The sequence below is a fragment of the Myotis myotis genome, unplaced genomic scaffold (assembly GCF_014108235.1).
Source record: "Myotis myotis isolate mMyoMyo1 unplaced genomic scaffold, mMyoMyo1.p scaffold_m19_p_20, whole genome shotgun sequence".
Classification (NCBI taxonomy): Eukaryota; Metazoa; Chordata; class Mammalia; order Chiroptera; family Vespertilionidae; genus Myotis; species Myotis myotis.
The window spans coordinates 1,257,254-1,280,930 of NW_023416325.1; the positions used below are offsets into that span (position 1 = coordinate 1,257,254).

The window sequence follows — 23,677 nt, forward strand, 5'->3', positions numbered from 1 at the left end:
AGCCCAGCGCCTGGCCCTGCAGGGAAGGGGTGGCACAGAGCAAGCGTGCGGCTCAGCGGACGGGCCAGCCGGGCTCCGGCGGCTCCGGCTGCGGAATCAAGGAGATGTCTTGATTTCCTGGGCTCCGAGGCAGCCTGCCAGGAACTATTCTGGGGCGAGCGTCCCAGTGAGAAATGGGCATCGAGGGGAAACCGGGGGAGGACGCGGTGGGGTTCCTCTGAGTCAGCGTGGGTCCTCGTGTGCTGATGACCGTGCTGCCGATGGCCGGCCCAGCTGCCTCCCCAGAAGCGAGCTCCGGACTCTTGCCCCCCCGCCCCCCCCCCGCCGGGACTGAGGCCGCAGCTCCTGCCATAATGCAGCAAGGACAGGCTGCCAGGGAGCCCTGGGAGGGGACGGAGCCGGGGTGGCCTCCCTCGCCGCCTGGGCTGTCTGAGGGAGACAGAGAATGTGCGGGTGGCTCAGCTGTCGCTTCCTCAGACTCGCAAGAAATTGGATTGGACGCGTCGCAGCAATCTTCTCACCAACACCTTTCTCCCCAGAGTCCCGCTGCCAGCTCATCGTTACCCCTGGGTGGCTCCCTACTCGACCCGCCCAGGCGAAGGCTCCTGGGGCGGGCAGCCCTGGGAACAGCGGCCAGGCACTCAGCTCACGGGTGGGCGGGCGAGGGCCAAAGGCAGAGGATGGAGGGCCGGGAGGGGGGTCAGAGCAGCTGCTCAGGGGTCCCTGGGACCAGGCCGCAAGCACCACAGTGAGGCGCTGAGGGCGGTCAGCACCCACTGGCCTTGCCACCTCCGTGGGCCTGAGCAGCAAGCAGACGGAGGAAGCCCGAGACAAACTTGTGTCAGCTTAGAATTTTTATTAAAACAATCATTTAAATTACAACCATCTTCCAAAATAGGAAATAGTCTTCCGGGGTCTGGCCCTGACAGGAGGCAAAACTCAGGCCCCACAGGCAGACGTGGGGCTTGACGTCTTTGGAAAGGGACGGTGCTCCCCGGAAAGCCCTGGCCCCAGGCCGGCCTCCCCCCAGGGCCGCCCCCTCCCCCAGGGCCGTGAGGCTCCAGTCCATCAGCCTCTGGACTTGTCACTTTGATTTGGAAGAAGGAGAGAGAGAGAGAGAGAGAGAGAGAGAGAGAGAGAGAGAGAGAGAGAGAGAGAAACCTGCACCCAAGATTGCAAAACACAGCCACTTAAGGCGTGTTATGTAACACCACGGGTGCTGTCTAGCGGGGCCTGGCGGGGACGAGAATAACGGAGTCCACGCCACAGGTCGGAGCAAGGCTGCGGCGGAGGTGAGGCCTCCGGACGAACCAGCCGGGCGGCGACTGCCCCCGCACCCTCAGCGGTGCTTGCAATGCCGTCATCAGCCCGGGGCCCGCTCTCCAGGGGAGTCGGGCTTTCTTCCCGGGTGAGCGCCCAGCCCTCACCACGGTCACTGAGAAAGGACACAGGCGCACGTTTCTGAAAACTGTGCTCCGCTTCCAGCCCTGCTCCTTCGACGGGGGCTCCAGACCTTTCCGAGGGCCGCCATCCCCTCCGCGGAGGTGCCCACCGGCTCACCCTGAGGACAGCCCAGGCGCTCCTGGCTGAGCCTGCTCCCCGGGCCCCAGGGGGCTCCTGCCACGGCTCAGACGCCGCCCGGCTCCCTGGTGGCCACACAGCCTGGCGTTGCCCCGACTTCAGGCAGACCCTCGGCAGTTAAATAACGAGAATAATAAAAGCCGGACGATGTCTTTATGAGCCACCACTCTGCCCTGTGCCCCCGGCCACCGTGAAGGGTTGAGCTGACAGGCGAGGAGGGAAAAAGGGAACTGCTGGAAACGCAGGGACGGGGGCTGAGCCTGAGGAGGCAGAGCCGCACGCAAGAGCCAGACCTTCCATTACAGACGCGGGAGGACGCGGCCAGCCCGGGACGCTGTGGGGTCGGCCTGGCTGGAGGGAACCGGCTCCGTGAGCTGCTCGGTTTCTCAGACGGCGCAGGCGTGTCGGAGACCACCGTGCTCTCGGATGTCGCCAGGCCTCTCGCGCCCTCTAACAGATGCCTGTGCACTGGTTCAGGCTGGCCACCTGCTCCCCAACAGCCCCCCTGGGAGGGGCCGGCCGGCCCCGTGGGTCGCAGCAGCAGCACCGAGTGATGGAGAAAAGAAAGGGCACGAACGTGGCCCCAAACCAGGGAGCCAGGGTGGGCCCCGGGGTGGTCTCTGCCCCGCTGCCAGCAGGGGTGGGCGGTCGGGCGCCGGCTCTCTCCAGCGGGGGCACCAAGGGACCCCGTATGGCCCATAAGGGAATAGGAAATAAAGGGCCCAGGTACAACGATGGGTGGGGAGGCGCTTGCTGGCAGGCTGGGGCCAGTGGAGCTCCGAGTCTGGGCCACTGAGCAGTGTCTGTGGGGCCTCAGAGCCTTCTGGGGGTCCCCCAGTCACAGCGGGGCTACCGGGTGCTGACCAGACCGTGGCCAGGGAGCCCCCGGCCCAGCCAGCAGGAGGGGCTGAGGCCGAAGGGGGAGAAGAGGACCCGTGGCTCCCGCCTGCCCCTCGGACCCTGGTCTGGGGAGGCAGGAGGAGGCAGCGAGTGTAGTGTGCGGGGCAGGTTCCCACACCGTATTCCGGCCTCCCAGCCCCAGTGCTGGCAGCCGCCCGACGTCACAGCGTCTGCCGAGTCTTCCCCAGTCACGGCGGCCGTGCCCGCTCCCCGCCCCCTGGGCTGTGGGCAAGCTCACGGCAGGCCACCTGGGCTCGGGTGGGCCTCGCTTCTTCCCTTGCCAGCTCCCCCCCAGGGGAGGAAAGGAGTGTTCTGGAAACCAGGGGGTTGCGGGGGGTGGGCACCAGCCTCCTGGCCTCCAGGGGCTGGGGGCCAGCACTGGACAGTGAGCCACCCCCCGGGCGCCTCCGATGCAGGAAGTTTGGGGTCACACACACGTAGACGAGGAAAGACAAATGCTTCCGAAGACATTTAAAGACTGGGGCCAGGAGGACCGGGCCCCGCGGGAGGAACCTCCGCAGGCTCAGAGTTCGAGGCCATTGCACACGAGAGGGTGGGCGCGCCCCTCGGCCGGGGAGAGTCTGCGCCCCCCGGGGGTCCGGCCCGCCACCTGCACCGGCTCCCACGGCGGCGGCCCATCGGCCGGAGCGGCGGCGGTAGATCCTGGGACGCGGGTCCCCGGCTAGAGCTCTTCGAAGAAGGCCACTCGGGACTTGGCGCTCTGCAAGGTGAGCTGCAAGGAAGCAGAGAAGACGCTGAGAGGGGGACGCGGCCCCGGGGCCTCGCGGGGAGCCAGCTGCCTGGTGGGGGGACCTCAGAGGCGGCTTGGAGGGCAGGAGAAGGGCTGGTGGTTCAAACTGACGTTCAAGGAGTGGGGGGGTCGATCCCAGACCCGGCTCAGATCGGCCCCCAGAACTCCAACGAGGAGGTGACCCAGGAGGACATGCCGGCGGGGGTAGGGGGAGATGGCGGGGGGGGGGCGGGGGGCGGGCGGAAACATGCCGGCGGGAACACGTCAGCCACGTCGCCTGTTCAGAGGGCAGGAGGCCCCCGGACATCTGAACAGAGTCACGCATTCCCATCTACGCGTCTCTCCGGCCCCGTGGGGCATAGTCTGCCGTGGTGCCAGCCTGGGACGCTCGCCTCCCCGGGGCTCGGGGCTTAGGCCTCACATCCCGGGGACCCGCTGGGGCGAAGGGACGGCCTCAGGCCAGAGGCCTGATCAGAGGAGCAAGAGGTTGTCCCTTCGCTCCGGCTCCCAGGGCCCCCAGAGCAGGCTCGCCCCGGCCTGGCAGCGAGGGGTGTCTGTGCACAGCCGGGAGGTGGGCTTTCCGGGCGGGGCCGGAGGACGAGGCACTGGAGCTGGCGATGCCCTGCGCTGCTGAACCTCAACTGCCCGACTCTGTGGCTGAGACAGGCCACGTCCCAGGATCTCCCCCAAACAGGAGCAGCATGCCCGCGCCCTGCTAAGACCGTGCACTCCACACCCAGCCCCGGGCCTCCCCGGAGCGGGCTCAGCGAGGCAGGGCCCGGAGCGCATGCTGCCCACCTCCACCTGCCCCCAAACCACTGTTCTGTCAGCGCTTGGCTCCCAGTAGGAGCTCCCACCATGAGAGTGAACGAGACGCAGGCTACCAGGGTAAGGAAAGGCGAGATGCGTGGGGGAAGGGGAGCGGTCCCCGTGGGGCTGAGGAGGCCGGGCTGTGTGGCCCCCGTGGACGCCCTGGCCCTCTCTGCGCCTCTTTCCTCTGGAGCTACCCCTCGGGGGGGGGCAGGTTAGATAGTCTGGCCCATTCCCTCGACCTCCTCTGGGGGTCCCTGAATCCAAAAAGTCCTCAGTACCATCCGTGGCTCTTCAGAGGCGCGGGAGGAAGACGCCCAATCAATCACTTCACCATCAAAGACAGCACATCCGTCTGCTCAACGTGAGACAGCTTGAGAGCCGGCTCCCTCCGTCCTGCCAAGTCGTCTGGCCTCGTCGTTCCCGACTAACAAGCCGAACGGGCGGCATCGGAGCCATCTGAGCCCTTCCCGTCAGCGGAACCAGTGCCCGAGGCGCCTGGGAGAGCCCCGCTCCGACGGCCATGAGCTCCCGCCGGCAGGGAGCCGCGCCGGACACGGGCTTCTCCCTGAATGCGACCCAGAAGGGCCAGCAGCGACGTGCTCCGGGGTGAAGGGAACCGGGATGGGCACCGGGAAGGAGGAGGAAGGAGAACCAGAAGACCAGGGGCACGGACATCCTCCTGGGAGAGAGTTTAAGTCAAAAGCTGTAAAACCAGCCTGGCCGGCGGGCTGGGGGGTGGAGCGTGGACCTGTGAAACCAGGTCAGGGTTCGATCCCCAGTGTGGGGTGTGCAGGAGGCAGCCGATCCATGATGCTCTCTCATCATTGATGTTTCTCTCTCTCCCTTCCTCTCTGAAATCAATAAAAATATAATAAAAAAAAAACTAAAGGGAATTCCAGTTTAAAAAAAAAAAAAAAAGGTGTAAAACCCAAAATCTCTGCTAAGGTTTTCCCACTCGCCTGGCGAAGGCCTCAGGGGACAAGGGGCCTGCAGGGGTCAGGGCCCTACCCCCAGCCCTTCCCACAGCCACATCCAGGCCTGCCTGACCCAGAGGCATCTGGGCAGGGGGCCAGCTGGGTGGTCCTGGGCAGGCTACTCGCTCTGGCCTCAGCTCCCAAGTGGTGGCAGCCCCTCACTGGGTGGCGTGTGGAGTAGCCGGGAAGCGTCTGTAGTAGCTGGGAAGCGCTCAGCACCGTGCCTGGCGCACAGCAGAGCTCAACAGCTGTTATTACTAACAGCAGCGTCACGGTCCCCCCGCTTCCCCCAGCTCTGGCTCCTCTCCTTCCAGCGGGCAGCAGGGCAGAGTGCAGGGTAGGAGAGGTGCCGGGGAAGGCAGGGCTGCGCTGGCCCCCGTGGCCTCTGGGGCAGGGCGAGTGGGTGCCCCCCCCAAGAGGCCTGGCCACTTCCCCAGGCAGGGAGCCCAGGCTACAGGGGCCTCTGCAGGCCTCCTGCCCATGTGTACAACGTCGGCTCCAAGAATTCCTGGATCCTCTCCCCAAGCTGTGTGCTGGCCGTCCCCACGAGGTGCCAGGCAGGGGAGGGTGCTGGCAGCTCTGGCGGTGCCAGATGCCAGTTACTTGAGCATGTGTTCGCTGGGATGCGAAGCCCTCCGTGTGGGCAGATGCCAGTCCCCACCCCACACTGCACGGCAGTGGCTCAGCCTCGCCTCTTCTCTTGCAGGACCGGAAGTTGTACCCGAGCCCGGCTGGTGTGGCTCAGTGGTTGAGCGTCGACCTGTGAACTAGGAAGTCAGGGTTCGATTCCCGGTCGGGGGACAGGCCCGGGTTGCAGGTTCCATCCCCAGGGTGGGGCGTGCAGGAGGCAGCTGGTCAATGATTCTCTCTCATCACTGATGTTTCTCTATCTCCCTTCCCTTCTTCTCTGAAATCAATTTAAAAAAATAAAAAAGTGCCCCAGCCCAAGGAAGGCTCGGAGCGAAGCCAAGTCCTCTGGCCACGCAGACGCGGGAACGCGCAGACACCGGGCCTCGGAGAGAGGAGGGCGCAGCCTCCCGTCGGGCGCTGGCCTGGCAGAGGCCCGGGCAGAGCCACCGGCACGGGCGCCGGCGTGGCTGCTGTCGCCGGGGGGCCTGGGAGCCGCCTGCCTCTGCCCACGGCAGCCCTGGCTGCCGGCCACGGCCCCTGTCTCTCGCCCTGACAATTCCACCAGGACTCCTGTTGTGGGAGGGAATCACTGCACGAGCTGCCTGCTGCCGCTGGAACCGTTCCCATCGCCACCTCGGCCTGTGTCTGCTTCCCCCTCGGCGGCGGCATCCTTTATCTTGGACGTGAACATGCCCTCCTCCTGGGCCAGCCGGCCTCCCCGCGTCTCACACGGGGGAGCAGGGGAGGGAGGGAGGCAGGCGGTGGAGGAGGGTCAGCAGGGAGGTGCCTGGGGCGGCTCTTCTCCAGGTGGGGAGCCCCAGGGCAGGGGGGTTTGCTGAGGGACCTCCCCTCGGGCACAGCGGACAGTGTCTGCCAGTTACACTGCACGGGGCGTCCGCTCAGCCTCTCGCCTCCCCTGGGCACGCTCTCCTCGCCCGTGGGATCCTTCACCGCCTGCTCTTTCTAGAAAGCTCGCTGACCATCACATGGACAGGGCAGCTCCGGGCAGGAGGGGTTCGTGAAAGAGAAGGGAGGGGATCGGAGGGAATGGCACACAGCCAGCTCTCCGTAAAGGACATGCTCTCTGCGGCCTTCTTTACACTCACGGGACCGGCTGACAGTGTTCCGCTCTGCCCGCCAGCCCTTGCCACCCCTTACCCGTCACACGAGCCCACATTGTGTTGGGTCTATCCAATAAAGAAAAAAAAAAAATTATATATATACACACACACACACACACACAGATATATATATCTGTATATGTATATATGTATACAGTGTGTGTGTATGTATAAATATGTATATATGTATTGATTTCAGAGAGGAAGAGATAGAAACAACGATGAGAGAGAATCATTGATTGGCTGCCTCCTGCACGCCCCACACTGGGGGTGACGCCCATAACCCAGGCGGCATGAGCCCTGACCGGGGAATCAAACCGTGACCTCCCGGTTCAGAGGCCGATGCTCAACCAGTGAGCCACGCCGAGGACAAGTGAGTGACCCCATCTGCCACCCGCTGCCCGCAACTCTGAATCCAGGCAGGGCCCACCACGCCAGTCCTTGCCACACCCAGCTCCGCCGGGAAGCGAGAAACCCCAGGGGCCGCGGGAAGCCTCTTGCCAGTTCCCTACCACGACCGAAGGAACACGCAGTCTCCTCGCAGACACTGGGCTGCCCGAGCCTCTGCCAGCCGTCGCCTCACATCTGATTAAATAAGCCGCGTGCGAAATACGGGAGGAATTAAGTTCTCTCTTGACTGAGCCGGCTGCTCAAGTCTGTCACTAATCCAATTCCGTTCCGAGGAGACAAACTTCTCTCTCTGTCTCCGCTGCAGAGCAGGGCGGCCTGGCGGTACCTTCCGGGGCTCGGACCCACCTGCCGGGCGGGACCCTTTCTTCCTGTCCGGGATCGACAGTCACCGCTCCTCCCGCTCAGCTCTCCACCAATGGCCAGTGGTCGGTGGCGGCCCCCTCGGCTGTGAAAGGGCAGGAGAGGGAGCCGCCCGGCGGGCTGGGCCTCCTCACACTCACCCACATGGGCGCATCCACTGAATCTAAGCCCGTTCACCTTCGGGGGACACATCTGTCTCCTTAAAAAGGAGGAGGCCGGGCCCTGGCTGGTGTGGCTCAGAGGATGGAGCATTGGGCCTGCGGGTGGAAGGGTCCCGGGTTCGATTCTGATCAAGGAAATGTACCTGGGTTGCAGGTTCCCCCAGCCCCAGTCAGGGTGCGTGCAGGAGGCGACCAATCAATGTGTCTCTCTCACATCGATGTTTCTCTCTGTCTCTCCCTTCCACTCTCTCTAAAAATCAATGGAAAAATATCCTCGGGTGAGGATTAACCAAAAAAAAATAATAAAATAAAATAAGAAGAAGAAGAAGAGGAGGAGGAGGAGGAGGAGGAGGAGGGGGAGGGTGGCTCCTCTGAACCCTAGGAAGGACCTGGTACCTGGCAGGTGCTCCCTGACACAGGCATGCAGGAAATGCGCGGACTCACTGGTTCCTGCTCCCGGGGGATTTCAGGCAGCCCCCCAAGACGCAAGGGCCCCCCCCCCCCCCCCCCCCGCACCGCACCACACCGGCCACTCCTGAGAAATGGCCCCAGGGTCTGGAGACAGAAGCCTGGAGGGCACCTGTGACCAGCTGCAGACCCACCTGTCCCTCCCAGCTCCCCCTCTCTCCCCAGCTGCAAAGGCTCCTCCAGCATCAGCCCCTAGAATGCCCCCTGCTGGGAGCAAGGGGCACGGCCAACCCCCCCCCCCCCCCCCCCCCCCCCCCCCCCCCGCCTCTCCTCTCCAAGCCCTTTAGGGGGAACTGGCTCCCAGAGTGCCGGGAGGAGCTAAATGCATTCGGGCACGGAGCCTGCAGCAGCAGGGCTGCTTGATTAGGAATGAATTACACTTTCATCAGCACAGCACAGGCCGCACTGTGGTAAAGTGGTTCTTCAGGCAAAAGGGGTGGGGGTGGCGTGGGGGGTGGGCAGGACACAGAGCCATTTGGGCTATCAGTGCCGAGAGAGAGAGAGAGAGAGAGAGAGAGAGAGAGAGAGAGAGAGAGAGAGAGAGAGAGAGATCTACCATTAAGCCGGGAGAACAAAACAAACTCATCAGGATTCTTCCGAGTAGTCTCTCTGGGGGCCTCGCCTCAATCCCCTCATCCCCCGGGGAAGAGAGAAGAAGTGGGGAGGGGCCTGTCTAATTCATTTGAAACAATAAGACCCACGAGGCTGAACCTATTTTAGACACTAACCCAATCACTCCAGGCGCTGGGACTCTGCGTGTCCCATAAAAATGCTGTGAAATGGAAATGCGAGCCCTAAAAATCCTGTTATACTTCCTCTCCGCCGCTCACCACATGTGTCTTGGGCATGAAGGGGGGGGGGGCGGGGCGGGGGTACAAAAGGAAGCAGCACAGATCCACGGGGTGAGAGCTGGCCCTGGAGTGAAAAGGAGGCAGGAGAATCCAGCATCACCTTTGATCTGGGGCGTAAACACCGTCGTCCCCTCCCCCGCCCCCCCCCATTCCAAACCGGAGCCCAGCCGAGCGGAGGGGGCAGGGCCAGGGAAGGCGGGTAGCTGCCACTGCTGCTCTGCTGGCTCGCTGGTGACAGCTTGCACCCAAATGCCATCTGGGGATGTGCGCGGGGAGAGCGCTACTCACACGCTTAGCCCTAAACAGAGGTGGCAAGACAGGCCAAGGCCTTTCCAATGAACACATCCAATTGGGTATCAGCTCCTTTATCTGACAGAGAGAGAGAGAGAGAGAGAGAGAGAAGGCTGCCAGGGGGAAGCCAGAGGGCCTCTTTTGTGGATGAATCTGGTAGGGACCGGAAAGGGGCAGGAGGAGGCCTGGAAACGGTGCCTGCCCTGGGATGCGGGCAGGACCCTTTGCTGCTTCTCCATCCTCCCACCTGGAAAACGGACTCTCGGGCCTGATTCACCCCCCTGGGTGGGGGGGAGAGGGGGGCGGTGGCTGACAGCTGCGAGCAGGCTGAGCGAGGACCCCGGGAGAAAGATGCTGGCGTGCTGCTGTCTTTCCCAAATGGCCAATATCGGAAGGAAAGGGCAATCAGGGCGAGGACCGCAAGCACAGAACCTGAGCCGAGCCGCAGGATGAGTTTGCATCCTGTCTCCTCCCGCCCCCTGTTGCAGTAACAAATCAGGAGGAGAGCCCGCACCGAGACGCATCTCCGCATCTCCGGTGCTGAGGGAACCCAACGGGATGTTTTACTGCATCCAATGAGGCCCGATGATGTCCGCGCGCACTAACCGGCTGTCACAGCTCCCGGGAGGGCGAGGCGGGCTTTCCGGGCTCCTCGAGGCCCCCCCCCCCCTGAAAGCTAAAGTCTCCCGACCCAAAACGGACTGAGCCCCAGAACGGGCTGAGCCGCGGTCTTTCGGGGAAAGCGGCTGGGAGAACCTTCTCTCTAGAGCGCTGCCGGGAGCAAGCGAGAAAACCGCGAGCCCTCAGCAGTGAAGAGGCGCCCGGGCTGTGTGACTGAGGCCGGAGTGGCCTCCGGGGCTGAGCCAGGTGGCCCGGAGGGGGGACGCTCCCCTGAGGCCAGTCCAGGCCTCCAGCGCCTTCCCCACGCCTCCCGCAGAGCCCAGCCCAGGTGGCCGGCCGCACTCCCGCTACATGGTCTCTGTCCACACCGGTGCCTCGGGCTCCGTGCTCCCTACCCCACTCCATTCCCCTTTCTTTTCTTTTCCTTAATTTGGGGACCGTGAGGGCCGGGGAGGGGAGATGAGCCCGGGGCCGGGCTGCTCTGGCTCACTATGAAGTCAGAGAAAGGGGGAGGCCTGGGGGACAGGGTCGGGGCATTTGGCTGGGATGAGCTGTCCCCATTGCTGCCCTGGTTGCAAGCCTCTGGGGTCCCCTAGAGTTTAGGGGATGCGCGCCTGTGGGGGACGGGGGGATGGGGGATGGGGGGAGAGGCAGGGGCCTGCTCCTGGGAAGGAGATCCAGCCCCATCCCCCTCTCTTCTCCCCCTCCCCCTCTGCGGCGCTCCAACAACAAAGGGAAGGCTCTGGAGACAGGCAGCCAGGGCACGGCCTTTCATGTCAGGGCAGAGGATGCGCCAGGAGACAATGCCAGGTTCCCAAGCAGGGAGAGCCCCTGGCTCCCAGCACTGGGGTCAGGGGACGCCGGCACATTAGCCGGGTGCACCTCGCCGCAGGAGCTGCCGGGCAGCCCAGAGGTCACCGGGGGGCGCCGGCCGCTGGCTGTAATTGCGGGAGTCGCCTTTCACGCGCGCCGGCCCTCGCCCCGTGATTTATCACTTCCCCGGGTGTGTTAAGTGTTCTCTGCTCCACCAGCTCTGCCTCTCCGAGGGAAGTCCGTGCAAATTGAAGAGGACGTTGGAGACGTTTTATGTCTTCCTGACCCAGGGGAGGCCAGAGCTTCGGAGAAATGTCCAGGCTCCTCACTGCCCTTTCTCCGCCGGCAGGAACCACAGTGGACCTTCGTGGCGCAAGCCACTGACGAATAAAACGGGCTTTCTAAGCGCTGCGCCCGCCCTGTGCCCCCACCCCCCGCCGTGATTTCTCATCTGTCGGTTTCCTTTGAAATCCTGTGTCCCTCGGAGACCACGGGCACCACAGCGATGATGGGCCAGCGGGCGAGCGGGCCAGCTCCGGACTGGGGCGTGAGACGGGAGACGGGTCCGCTGCGAGGGGACGGAAGCAGGACCCGGCAGTGTGCGCGCTTCGGGGCTGCATCTTCACCTCCACGGTGTGCTGCACGGCTGGCACGCTGGCCACCGCCCCCCTCCTCAGCACGGGGGAGGGGGGGAGGGGGGGGCTTGGAAGGTAAGAAGCTCAAGCCCGTGACACCCGTGTCCCCCTCACCCCAGCCTCACTGCGGACCTCACCGCCCTCACCCCAAAGACTCAGATGCCAGGCATTCAGGTCGCTATCAACCGCCCCCCAACAATGCATCGAGGTTCCCAGCCCAGAGGTTCCCAGCCCAACGGCGGCTTAGGCTCGATCCCCGGGGCCACTGCTTCCGGTGCAAATGCCAAACCAGCTGCATTGATTACCAACTGGGGACCACATGGAAATGCATTCGGGAGTTAGCGGGAGGGGGAAATACACCCTTGCCAACCCAACACGGAGAGCGGCCGGGGAAGCGAATTCCGGCTTTTAAGAGGTTTTTGACCCCAAACACATGGAAATGAATGCGACTGGTGGACGTGAGAGTCGCAGTCGTGTATGCAAAGGCGGCGAGGCCCTCCCCGCAGGCTCGTGAGCAGGTCTGCCTCTTTCCATATGGTTACGCCCTCGCTGAGCTCTCACGGTGACCTCATGTAACCCCAGCCATAATCCTTGGTAAGGGCCACTGGATTTACTCTTTTTTTTTTTTCTTAATTTTAAATCCTTTTTTTTTTTTTTTTAAGAGAGGAAGGAGAGAGAGAGAGAGAGAAACATCAATGATGAGAATTATTGGCTGCCTCCTGCACGCTCCTTCCACCCCCCTGCCCCGCCACCCACTGGGGACTGAGCCCACAACCCAGGCATGTGTGCTGACTGGGAAATCACACCGTGACCTCCTGGTGCAGAGGTCAATGGCTCAACCACTGAGCCACACCGGCTGGGCCGTTTTATTTACTCTCTGTAGGCGAGGACACTGAGCCTAAAGGGAAAGTCGGAATTACAGAGACAGTAAGAGGCAGAGCAGTGGTCGCCTCGGTAAACCACACCTGACTGCCCCTCAGCATTCCCAAGGGAACAGGGTCACCCCAGGGGAGACCCTGGGGATTCGCTCGTGTTACCCAGCCCCTGAGGGTGCCCCTGAGTCAGGACCCACACCGAGAGCAACCCTGAGAGCGAAGAGGAGGAACACGCCTGGGTCGCGGCCGGCAGCGCCATTCCCTCCTGGTAGAAATCTATGATCAAAAAACATCAAAAGCGCAACGAAAACCAACGCAGGCTGGCGGGAACTGAGACGGATGACATTTCAGGACAGTGGAGACACCCCGGTCCCTCCACCGGCCTCTGCCGCTCTCATCCCAGACTTCGTGGAGGGAGCCGTGCCCTGCACCTTCCAGGCACCCCCACGCCCAAAGCCTGCGTGCGGCGTTCCTCTCTCGGGCGGGGCTCCCTGCAGCCCAGCCTGCAGCGGGCACCCCCCCGGAGCCACCCCCCCCACACACACACCCCCGACAGGCAGCTGCCTGGCCGTCAGTCCTGGCCCCGGGGACCGCCGGAGTCTAAAACATGGAAAGTACATCCGACGTCACAGGTAGCAAAACCGCTACCGCTACCGAATCCGGTGAGGCTGGGATAACTCACTCCATTTGTATTAAAAGCCAAGTCCATGCGCGCATGAACCGGGACTCATCAGAATTCTTGATGGACTGGCAGCCGCTTTGAAAACAAGTTCACATTAAGACATTAAAAAAAAAAATAAAAAGGCTTCTGTATGCCCTAGCAGCAGTACAAATCTGACTACAAATCAAACCTCGTTTGTCTACAATAATAGCTCGGCGAGAACTGACGGTCAAAGGCAGGCCCCTTGAAGACGTTAAACGCGCCGGATCGTTACAGGGAGAGGAGAGAGGAAATTGTATCAGGGTGGAACCGTGCGGGCCGATGTCAGGGAATTCTGACAGCACCGGCTGACGTGAAAAGGGATTTTTCTGCTTTGCCCCTGCGCTAGCCACGGTCCAGGAAACCAACGTGGACCCTTCTGGGGTCCTCTGGGTGCCAGGGGGTCACTTGAGCCGAGGACCCACCTGGCCTGCCCGTTCCGGTGCTGGTCACCCCTGCTCAGAGCGTGCACTGCCTGGCGCTGGGGTGTCCCAATGCCCACGGGAGATGTGAGAGCTGGAGAAAAGAGGAGGCCGCTCAATAAAAGCGTCGCATACGCACCGGGGTTGATGCCATGGGTTCTTGGAACCACTGACAGCTCGAAACCATCTTATAATGAGATCCATCTGGGACTCGAATAGCTAACCTCTCTTGCTTGGATAACAACCATCAAGAGGGTCTATTTATGCCAGGTCTCATTTTTTGGTAGAAAGCTTCCAGGGAGCTTATTTTCTTCTCGCGGCAGGAAGCGCGGCGAGGATTCCAAAGGACACAGCCCACATGACCGCTGGAGGTCGGTGCCCTCCCTGGGTACCGCGGGGGATTAGGTGAGGGGCGGCGGCGGGAGGATGCTGTTGAATAAATTCTCTCCGCCGCCTCGGCGCGTCTGGCAGAATTCACACCGTTGCAGAAGGAAAGCGGCGACCGTTCGATTAATTCCCTCGACAGCCACTGACCGCCCGGCCACGGGGTGCCCGCCACGGCACCGTCCCAGGGTGAGCTCCCTGCGATCGCACCCGCCCGCCCGCCCGGGGCTGCGGAGGGGCGGAAGCGGAGATGGCCTTTAGAGCGCTGACAGACAGACGGGCCACCGGGACGGACTACCCATCAGGCCCCAGTGCCATGCGTTTGCTTTGCTGGACAAGAAAAACGAACGTGTCCGGAAAGGGGGAGGCTTGGAGGGGAAGGAGTGAGCGGAGGCGGGCAGCCCTCTCATCCCACGACCAGGTGAGACCACGGGTCTTCAGAGGCTGTCACCGCGTGTACCCCGTCTCCATGCTAGGGTTACCATCCGAGAAGTACGCCACCCAGACACAAGACTCAGACAGGCCTGACTGGACAAGAAGCGGTGACCTTCTCCAGACCGACAGTGACACAAGACATAAAGGACGACCAGTCCTGCAGCCCCATCGACATGCTCTTCCGAACAGAGGCGGCCTCTGGGACCCCCCGGAGGCCGGCCTGGCCCCACGGGGGTGGCCGCCTGCTCTCGGACTCAAAGCATGCTGCGGCCGGCGCCCAGGCGGCCCCTGCCCCGGGGAGGGCTGGGCGCGGGCTGCGGACAGACAGGCAAGCTCATGCACGGGTTAGTATCACAGAGGGCAGGGCCGCCACCACACAGAGTACCCGCGAACTACCTACTTTGTGGGCTCAAATGCAGATAGGTCTTCTGCCTTGGGCTTGAGGCTAAACCAGCAAAATAAAACGAAGAAAAACAAAAACATAATAACCCTGTGATATCAACAATGCCACGTGTGCCGCTTGCAAAATGCTCAGACAGGGTGACCAGGGTGACTTCACTGGTTTGCTTTCATGGCTTGGAAACGGGTCTCCCCAGCTCTCAGCGCTCCAGGTCCCCGCAGCCGCGGCAGAGCCGAGGCGGCTCCTGGTACCCAGATGAGCGAGTGGGGGGCGGGGAGGGGCCGGGAGGGGCCGGGGCAGCCCCTCCGAGGCCTGGCTGGCTCCCCGGCCCAGTCATTTTACGTCTCTGTGCACTGGCCGAGGCCTCACTTCAGCTCCCCGTTTGTTAAAACTGCTTCATACTTTGGCTTTGGAAGGGAAATGCAGTCAGCGTAATGACAGAAGCCAGCGGTAAGAAGAATGCGGACCGTGGGGAGGTCCTTCCTTGCGGGTTACGCTACAAAAAGGAACTCTCTACCCGGTGCCAATGTGAACTGCAGTCAGAGAGAGAGAATCCGGGTCCCGACCATGCCCATCAGTGATCGTTCCCAGATACAGCTTAACCACTGAAAACTGGCATTCCTGAAATCGGGAGACCACCTTAAAGACTAACAGTAAAGCAGGGGATCCTCAAACTTTTTAAACAGGGGGCCAGTTCACTGTCCCTCAGACCGTTGGAGGGCCAGACTATAGCTTAAAAAAAAAACTATGAACAAATTCCGATGCACACTGCACATATCTTATTTTGAAGTAAAAAAACAAAACGGGAACAAATACAATATTTGTATTTGCATGTGGCCCGCGGGCCGTAGTTTGAGGACCCCTGCACTAAAGAGTAAAAAATTAAACTTATCCAGCCCGGCTGGCGTGGCTCAGTGGTTGAGTGTCGACCTATGAACCAGGAGGTCACGGTTCGATTCCCGGTCAGGGCACACGCCCGCCGGGTTGCAGGCTCGATCCCCAGTGTGGGGCGTGCAGGAGGCAGCTGATGCACGATCCTCTCTCATCACTGACGTTTCTCTCTCTCTCTCCTTCTCCCTTTCTCTCTGAAATCAATAAAAATAGATTTTTTTGAAAATTAAATAGATCTGAACTATCATCGTCTAAACTCCATGAGCAGCCTTCTCCTACTGACACCTGTCCCCCAGGTGCTGACCCTGGGCTCCGGTTCGGACCAGACATCAGGGGCCCCGAGAGGACCTTTCTGCGTTGGCCCCACCTCAGAGACGTACACTCTTGGGCGGATATTTAGGATGGAAACCAACGTCCCCTAAAATGCTGCAAAGCTCGGAACCTCGGGGGAGAAAGATATGGCACTGTCAGCGACATAAATGAAGTTTCATCTCCTAAAACATGAAGGGTCTTTTAGATACTCCCCTGGAAGCATGAACAAAGTTAAAAATTCCGCATTTGGCTTCTAAATCAAGAACAGAATTTAAGAGCCCTCGCCACTTTAAAACACACACACACACACACACACACACACACACACACGCGCGCACACACACAGAGGCACACACACATGCACACGTGTGCACGCACACACACACGCACACGCGCACACACACACACAGACTGGAGGGAGCATCTATTCTCAACAGCCTCCTTCTCATTTTTGCTTTCTCATTAAATAAGGCGGCTCCCTGGTTAGAACCTCCCCTCGGCTTAAAAGACAGAACTGCTTTACAGCTAAATGACGGATCAAACCCCGGCCAGTCACAGTGATTCATCTCGTCGTGAAATGCTTGTGTTGAAAGGCTCCCCTTCCTCCCAGCCAGTGGGCGCACAGTCGTGGGCAGATTAAGATCCCCTCGTAGGCAGCAAGGACATTTTAAACATGACAGGAGCCTAATGACTCGGCCACGGAGGAAACCAGACGCGGACCTCACATCTCATTCACGACCACCCGGCTCGCCCGGCGGGCGGCGGGAGAGCCGGTACCTTCTTGATGGTGTTGTGCTTGCTGCTGGTGCCGCCCCGGTCGGCGTTCTCGTTGTGCAGAATGTCCAGGGCCGTCTCCCTCTCTTTGAGTTTCAAGGCCTCGATCTCGGTCTTGAGTTCATTGAGCTGCTCCTGCAGATGCTTGCTCTTCTCCATGTACTCCACTCTGCGGGGACAGGACGCCGTGCGTCACGGCCCGGGCGTAGCCAGGGGTTGAGACGCTCCAGGCCTACAAGCCGCTCAGCATAGGACCCGGGGTCTGCAGCCCCAGGGGCTGGGGCAGGGGGGACTCATGTCTCTCCTTGGCCACTCACAGGCCATGGGAGCTTGGGCCAGTCACTGAACTGGCCTGAATCTGTTTCCCTGTCCGTAATATTGGGGTAACGATCGCAGGGCTGTGGTCAGAATTAAATAAAAGGAAGTGTAGGAGCCGGCCAGTGTGGCTCCGTGGTTGAGCGTCGACCTATGAACCAGGAGGTCACGGTTCGATTCCCGGGGTCAGGGCACGTGCCCCGGCGTGCGGGCTCAATCCCCAGTGTGGGGCACGCAGGAGGCAGCTGATCAACGATTCTCTCTTATCGTTGATGTTTCTCTCTCTCTCCCGCTCCCTTCCTCTCTGAAATCGATAAAAATATTTAAAAAAAACACACACACAAAAACAAACATGGAATGTCACAGATTTGAGCCGCTAGAGAACACAACCAGGAAACGTGTTCTATTACCACGTCAGCCCATTATCACACCCTTGGTTACCATGGGAACAGCTCTCTGGCCGGCTCGGAGGTCCCCGGGAGCCCGCCCCAGACGTTAGGTGGGGTTTCGAGCCGCTGCAATCCCCAGGCCACCGATCAAGTATCATTTTTATCCTGGAAGATGGAATGCTGGCCTGTTGTCCTTCATTTCTGATTAGGAAATTCTTCCTCTAGGTGGTGAGGACAGAGCAAACCGCGGCAGGAGCTGGCAACAGGCCGCGGCCACCATCCCCCCCCACGCCCACCCCGGGCCCAGGCCAGCTCGCTCCGCTCCAGAAAAGGGGAGACTACGTACTTTTCTTTCTCTATTTCCATGGAAAGTCGCTTCATGTCAGTATCCTTGAAGTCGAAAGACAGGCTGTCGCCGATGAGGTTGAAGCTTGACATGTCAGGAGGCAATGGCGCCGGAATTGGGTTGATGGGCTATAAACGAGAATCTCCGGTTAGGAGGTCCGGGCTCTACACGAGCCGAGGGCACTGCTGTGCTAATCACCGTCCCCCCCATCCCCCCCACCCCCAGGCAGCCATGGAGGCGACGGGAGCAGCGTGGGCCCCGCCTCCCAGCACCACCACCGCCTCCTCTGACTCCACAGTTCTACTCATGAGAATTTATTCTACGGATTCACCCACGTGTACGTGCAAACATTTGTGTTCAGGGATGTTCTGTGCAGCTTTTGTTCATAATTGAAAAAGAAAACAGGCTACGTACCCATCCACTGGGGACTGACTGGTTGGATGAACTGTAGTCCATCCATACAACGAACTATGGTTAAAAAGTCGAGCCCTAGCCAGTTTGGCTCAGTGGATAGAGCATCAGCCTGCAAACTGAAAGGTCCCAGGTTCGATTCCGGTCAAGGGCACATGCCTGGGTTGTGGGCTCGAAGCCCAGTGGGGGACCTGCAGGAGGCAGCCGATCCATGATTCTTTCTCACATGGATGTTGCTCTCTCTCTCTCCCTCTCCCTTCCTCTCTGAAATCAATAATAAATAAACTAGGCTGCTTGATTTGTTTTGTGACCCCACTGAATTGCAATCTGCCTCCTTGTCCCAAACTGAGTTTGGAAGCTGGTTCCCGGAGGCCAGTTCCCGCACGGCAATAGGTCGCCTGAGGGACACAGGATCACGGTGCAGAGCACATCCTGGTCGCTGAAGGTGACATCCAGGTTGGTGCTAAGAGGCTGGAGAGACAGTTCTCTCGAGAGCGATGCGGGTCTACACTACTTGGAATAAGAAGAATACTTCCAAGCTGTAAAAGGCCCTGCTGCTCGCTATCTTGGCAGCCAGAGAGGTACCTGACGAGTCCAAGGCCAAATGGCAGCCCAGGCGTCCTGCCCAGACCCCACCTGCAGGCTCTGCACCTCTTCTCTGCCAGGTGCTCACTTGAGCAGTTGCCCTGCAGGCACTGCCCGGTGAAGCGAAGGGCCGGGAGCCGCCCCCCCGCCCCGCCCCCCGCCCCGGTCCTCCCAGGCTCACCGGGTACGTGGGCTTGGTGGTGATTTCCAGGAGCTTTTGCTTGGCTCTGCGCTCTGCCTCTCGGGCTTCCTGCAGGTCCTGCTTCAGCTGATCGGCCTCCTTGGCCCTGCAAGGGAAGGAGGAGCCGTCACCCCCGCAGAAGGTGAGGAAATGGGTCCCTTCCCCCCTTTCCCATGGAGAGGAGGGACCGGGGCTAATCCCGAGGATGGCACCAGATCGGACGAACAAGGTGGAGGGTCGGGGGGACACTGACATGAATCCAGAACTTCCAAGCCAAGGACACATTCCCGGGTACTGTTTACTTCAGCTGGTGAATCTACGCGGGGCGAGCGGGGAAGCCGTGGGGAGAAGAGTCGGGTACGAACCCGTGCAACTGGTGGAGGAGGAGGAGAGATGGGGAAGGGGCCGCAGACATTGTCTGCGTTGTCTCTCGGGGAGAGTGGGATGAGCACAGGGAGAATCCAGAAGATTCTCTGTGATCCTCTGGAGGTGAAAGAACGGACTCTTCTCAGCCGCCCCCCACCCCCATCCCCCTGGAACTCATCTGCAGGCCAAGGGCCCACCTCCTCAGGCACCACCGCTGAGGGCCTCACACTTTGGTGCAGGTCCTTGCCCTGCAGGACACAGGATCCAGCCCAGCATGCATCACGCATGGGGAGGCGACCCGGACACGGGGCAAGGGGCCCAGGACAGGGCAGAAAACAAGGAACCGTCGTCCCAGACCGACATGCAAAACGTGGAGAGGGCCCGGCCAGCGTGGCTCAGTGGCTGAGCGTCGACCTAGGAACCAGGAGGCCACGGTTCGATTCCCGGTCAAGGGCACACGCCCGGATTGCAGGCTCCATCCCCAGTGGGGGTCCTGCAGGAAGCAGTCGATTGATGGTTCTCTCTCATCATGGATGTTTCCATCTCTCTTTCCCTCTCCCTTCCTCTCTAAAATCACTATATATATATATACATATATATATATCTTTTAAAACACGTTTTTTAAATGTAAGAAGAGCCTCCTCACGTCTCCTCAGCTAAAGCAAGTTTTGGACACGCTTGACGGTTTCCCTGCAAACACGGTATCCGAGGGACCGGGCTCATCACAAAGGCACACGCGTGACAGATGTCACTTAACGAGGGAACTGTGGGCCTTCTGGGAGCTCCGGCAGCACCGGCCTGGCCCCGAAGGAGCCTGTCCCCGCCCCGGACAGAGAAGCAGCCTGAGGACAGCTGCGGTCAGCTCTGCCTCAGCGCAGGGCAGCCCCCCGCCTGGGCCCCAGTGCCCGGGCCCCCCCGCCTCTGACCTCCTCTCGGACTCCTCGGCCATCTTCAGCGCCAGCACCTCGGCCTCCAGCACCTTCTGCTCCATCACGCGCTTCTCCTCCTCCGTCCGGATGGCCGTGGCCTTGATGCGCTGCATCTCCTGCTCGGCCTCCGCAGCCTTCTGCGCCAGGAGCTTCGCCTCCTCCTCCGTGATTTGGGCCTTTTCCGCCAGCAGGTCGGCCGTCTCCTCCGACCGCATCTGGAGAGGAGGGCGCCGTGAGCGGGAGCCGGCGGGGATCCCCTGCCCCCTCGGACGACAAGCCACACCCTCCTCGTCTCAGAAGGGCCTGTCGGGTCCCACCCGTGGGACCAACACGGAGGCGCCTGACGGTGAGTCCCCACGGAACCGAGTCTGGCGGAGGGGGAAAACCAACTTCACCCGTTCTCCTTTCCTTTTAAATAAGCTCCCAACCAGGGGAGACCCTGCCCGCGAGGGGACACCTAACGATGTCTGGAGACCTTTTCGATTGTCTCAAATGAGGGGTAAGAGGGTGCGACCAGCATCGGATGGATCAAGGCCAGGGACACCACTACACGCCCTTCAGTGACAGGGCAGACCCCACCAAGGACGACCTGGCCCCAGGGCCGGTCGTGCCGAAGGGGAGCCCCGCTTTAAAGGTACCCCACGAACCGGGGAACTTATCTGCATCTATTCCCAGCCGGTGGACACAGACAACAGAGTGGTGAAGGCCTGGGAGGGGCGGGGGCGGGGTGCAGGGCGTCAATGGGACAAGCAAACAGACAGATGTCCGGGTTGCGAACATCTGTAATACTTTCAGCAACAAAGATACCACCTGAACCCGCCTCTGCCGGCACCACGGAAAGGAAAAGGCACTGATTTTTTTCTTTTTTTTTTTTTTGAAGCTGAAATATCACAGCAGATGTCTCTCGTTTGTGGTGCCCGGGAGGTCTAACTCTAGCAAAGCGAGCGGGACTCCGTGCAACCTCCTGGGACCCAGACCGCACCCCGCCCCCCCGGGAATCACCAGCGCCTCGTTGGCCATGGTCGCTTCTTCTTTCATCTGCAGCAGCCTCCTCTCCAGCTCATCCCTGGTGCGCTCGGCCTCCTCTCGCATCTGCTTCTCTCGGGCGAGGCGCTGCCGCTCCATCTGGGGGGGGACGAGAGCAGCCACTGAGTCATGGGCTGCGGTGCCACGGGAACCCATGGATGCCCAGTATGCAGAGTCCCTGCTGTGGGGACACTTCTGGTTCTCGTCACCCACCACCCTCTGTCCTTCTAAACCAGCTGCAGGGATGCAAACGACGCTCTTGTGGGAAAGAAACCAACAACAGCCTGGCCCGCATGGCTCAGTGGTTGAGCGTCGACCTATGAATCGGGAGGTCGGGGTTCGATTCCCGGTCAGGTCACATCCCCGGGTTGTGGGCTCGATCCCCAGTGCGGAGAGTGCAGGAGGCAGCCGATCCATGACTCCCTTTCATCATTGATGTTTCTCTCTCTCCCTCCCCCTTCCTCTCTGAAATCAATAAAAAAATATATTAAAAAAAAAAGGAAACCACCAACAAAAAGCCACGGCAGGTGACTACCTGGGTGGGAGGAGGCACTCTCACACACCGTGCCCTGCGGCTGGTGGGACGCAATGCAGGTTCCTGAGACGGAGCCCCCGAAACGGGCGGCTCTCCCAACTGGTCGATGAGCCACCTCGCTGTTGCTCGTCGACTCAGACCCCCTCCCACACCTCTAATTTCATCAACAATGGCTCCGCTCTCGCCTCGGACCCCGGAGAAGATGGAACCGTTCTGCGCGATGCATCAATAGCTCACATGGGGGAGCTGCGGCAGCCACGGCACAGCCCCCACGGCCCACCGCTAAGGCACCTCCTGAGCCGGGCCTGCGCCGGGAGGAGCTAGGCGGGAGCACAGCACCCGTCCTTACGGCACCAGCACCAGCACCACCGCCGCCCTCGCCTCCTGCATTGCCTCCTGCATCGCGGTAGGAATTGGGCCACAAGCCGAGCTTAATCAGGCGAACAACCAACGCCGGACCAGCACCAGCACTGTGCTCCGCGAGCCTGCGGCACGGCACGCACTGCATTCAGGAGGCGGCGGCCGGAAGTGACCACGGCACTATTTTATTTCCTTTCATAATTAAAGCAGCATTTAATTACTTCTCATTTCAAGCGTCTCTCAAATGCAAGATTCCTAAGAGCGCTGCTTTTTCTAAATACTAAACCAAAAAAAAAAAAATGCGTCGCACCTCGGAGGAATAATGCAAAGACAAGCAATAAAATACCGCCAACTCTTCTCCAATTTTCCTCTTACAGGTCCATGAAAAGCCTGGCCAATTTGTGCTCTAATTCCCGCAGATCACGACTTCCATTAGGCGGGTAACTGCATGTCCATTACCCTCCACTGGAGGAAAGCCCGGACCGTCCCCTTCCATTCCCAGCCCGGCACCTTCCCTGAGGTCTCCACCCCCATAATGAGGGGCCTCCGTCTGCAAAGTGGTTCAAGCGATACAGACTTTCGGTTTCGCCGTGTCCTTTGGTCGGAGACAGGCGAGAAGTCCCAATAGCTCCACGTGACAGAGGACAACACGGAGGTCCGCGAGTCAGGTCACTCGCTCGCCTCACACACCAAGTTTCCCGAGGTCACTGTCCGCCCAGGGGCCCCGGAGCCCCCGACCCGCAGTTGCTGGATGCCGGGGACGTGCCCCTGCCGTCCTACAGGCAGGGGAGGCCCGGGGGGGTGTCCATGCTATTCTCTGCCATGGCCCAGAGGCCCTGTCCGCTCCTTGTCCTTCTCAAATCTCTCACTTCTGCCGACAAAGGGGCCAGAGGTCACCTTTCTTCTGAAAGTTCCCACTAGGACCCTGTGCTGGGTCAGGAGTCTCTCTTTGTCCAACAAAACCCAATTCCACCCGCCCCCCTCCCCAAAGCATCCCACGGGGCACATGGATGGCCCGCCACCTGGGAAAGCTAAGAGATGGAGGGTCGAAAGCACTGGATCAGACTGGGCATCTCCTGCTGAAGCTGCCGGCTGGGAGCCAGGCGCACCGGAGGACCCACATCAGACAGCTGCGCGCAGACTAATTATTACACCTTCGAGCCTGCGGGTCCTCAGGGCATCCGACCGCAGCTGCTGCTACTCTGCCTAGTAGTCCGTCCAGAACCACAATTAATATGCTCGGCGGCCAGGCCCGGGCCAGGGGTGTGGATTTCGGGGAGTCAAGAAGGTCTACGGGCGGGAAACAGGTTATGGGCTCAGTGGACAGAGCATCAGACCGTCTGCTGTCTGCTGATCGGCGCTCCCGGCACCTCACGGGGTGGGTGCTGGGCGCCCGGGCTGACCTCCGGCGGGAAGTGCAGCCAGAGGCTAATTAGCATTCCAGCAGCAGCACGGAAACGCTGCCATGCATTCCATCACCACCTAATTAGAAAAGGAGCAGGCCGGGCAGAGGAGACGGGCGGGCGAGAGGAAGCTCAGCTAGACGGGTGAGAGATGGACGCCTGGGCGGGTACGGGCAGGCTTGGCTATTTCTTCCCACTTCGCCTGAGTGGAGAAATAACTAGAGACGTTTCCTTCGGATATGCGGCTGGAGTTTGTT

The 23,677-nt window shown here is 60.8% G+C and overlaps 1 protein-coding gene across 4 annotated transcripts in view; it reads right to left on the reverse strand.

Moving 5' to 3' along the window:
• Nucleotides 1-836: 836 nt before the first annotated feature.
• Nucleotides 837-23,677, reverse strand: part of NF2 (neurofibromin 2) — a 67,028-nt gene continuing 44,187 nt past the window's right edge. For 2 of the 4 annotated variants that reach the window (XM_036353687.1, XM_036353685.1), the window contains 7 exons: nucleotides 21,099-21,221; nucleotides 20,094-20,311; nucleotides 18,802-18,907; nucleotides 17,625-17,752; nucleotides 16,578-16,743; nucleotides 14,598-14,642; nucleotides 837-3,214 (listed from right to left, as the gene is read on the reverse strand). In XM_036353687.1, the coding sequence (XP_036209580.1) occupies nucleotides 14,607-14,642; nucleotides 16,578-16,743; nucleotides 17,625-17,752; nucleotides 18,802-18,907; nucleotides 20,094-20,311; nucleotides 21,099-21,221 (777 nt within the window). In that variant the 3' untranslated portion in view covers nucleotides 837-3,214; nucleotides 14,598-14,606. The remainder of the gene's footprint in view (nucleotides 3,215-14,597; nucleotides 14,643-16,577; nucleotides 16,744-17,624; nucleotides 17,753-18,801; nucleotides 18,908-20,093; nucleotides 20,312-21,098; nucleotides 21,222-23,677) is intronic. The other 2 variants (XM_036353686.1, XM_036353684.1) reach the window with 1 other exon arrangement.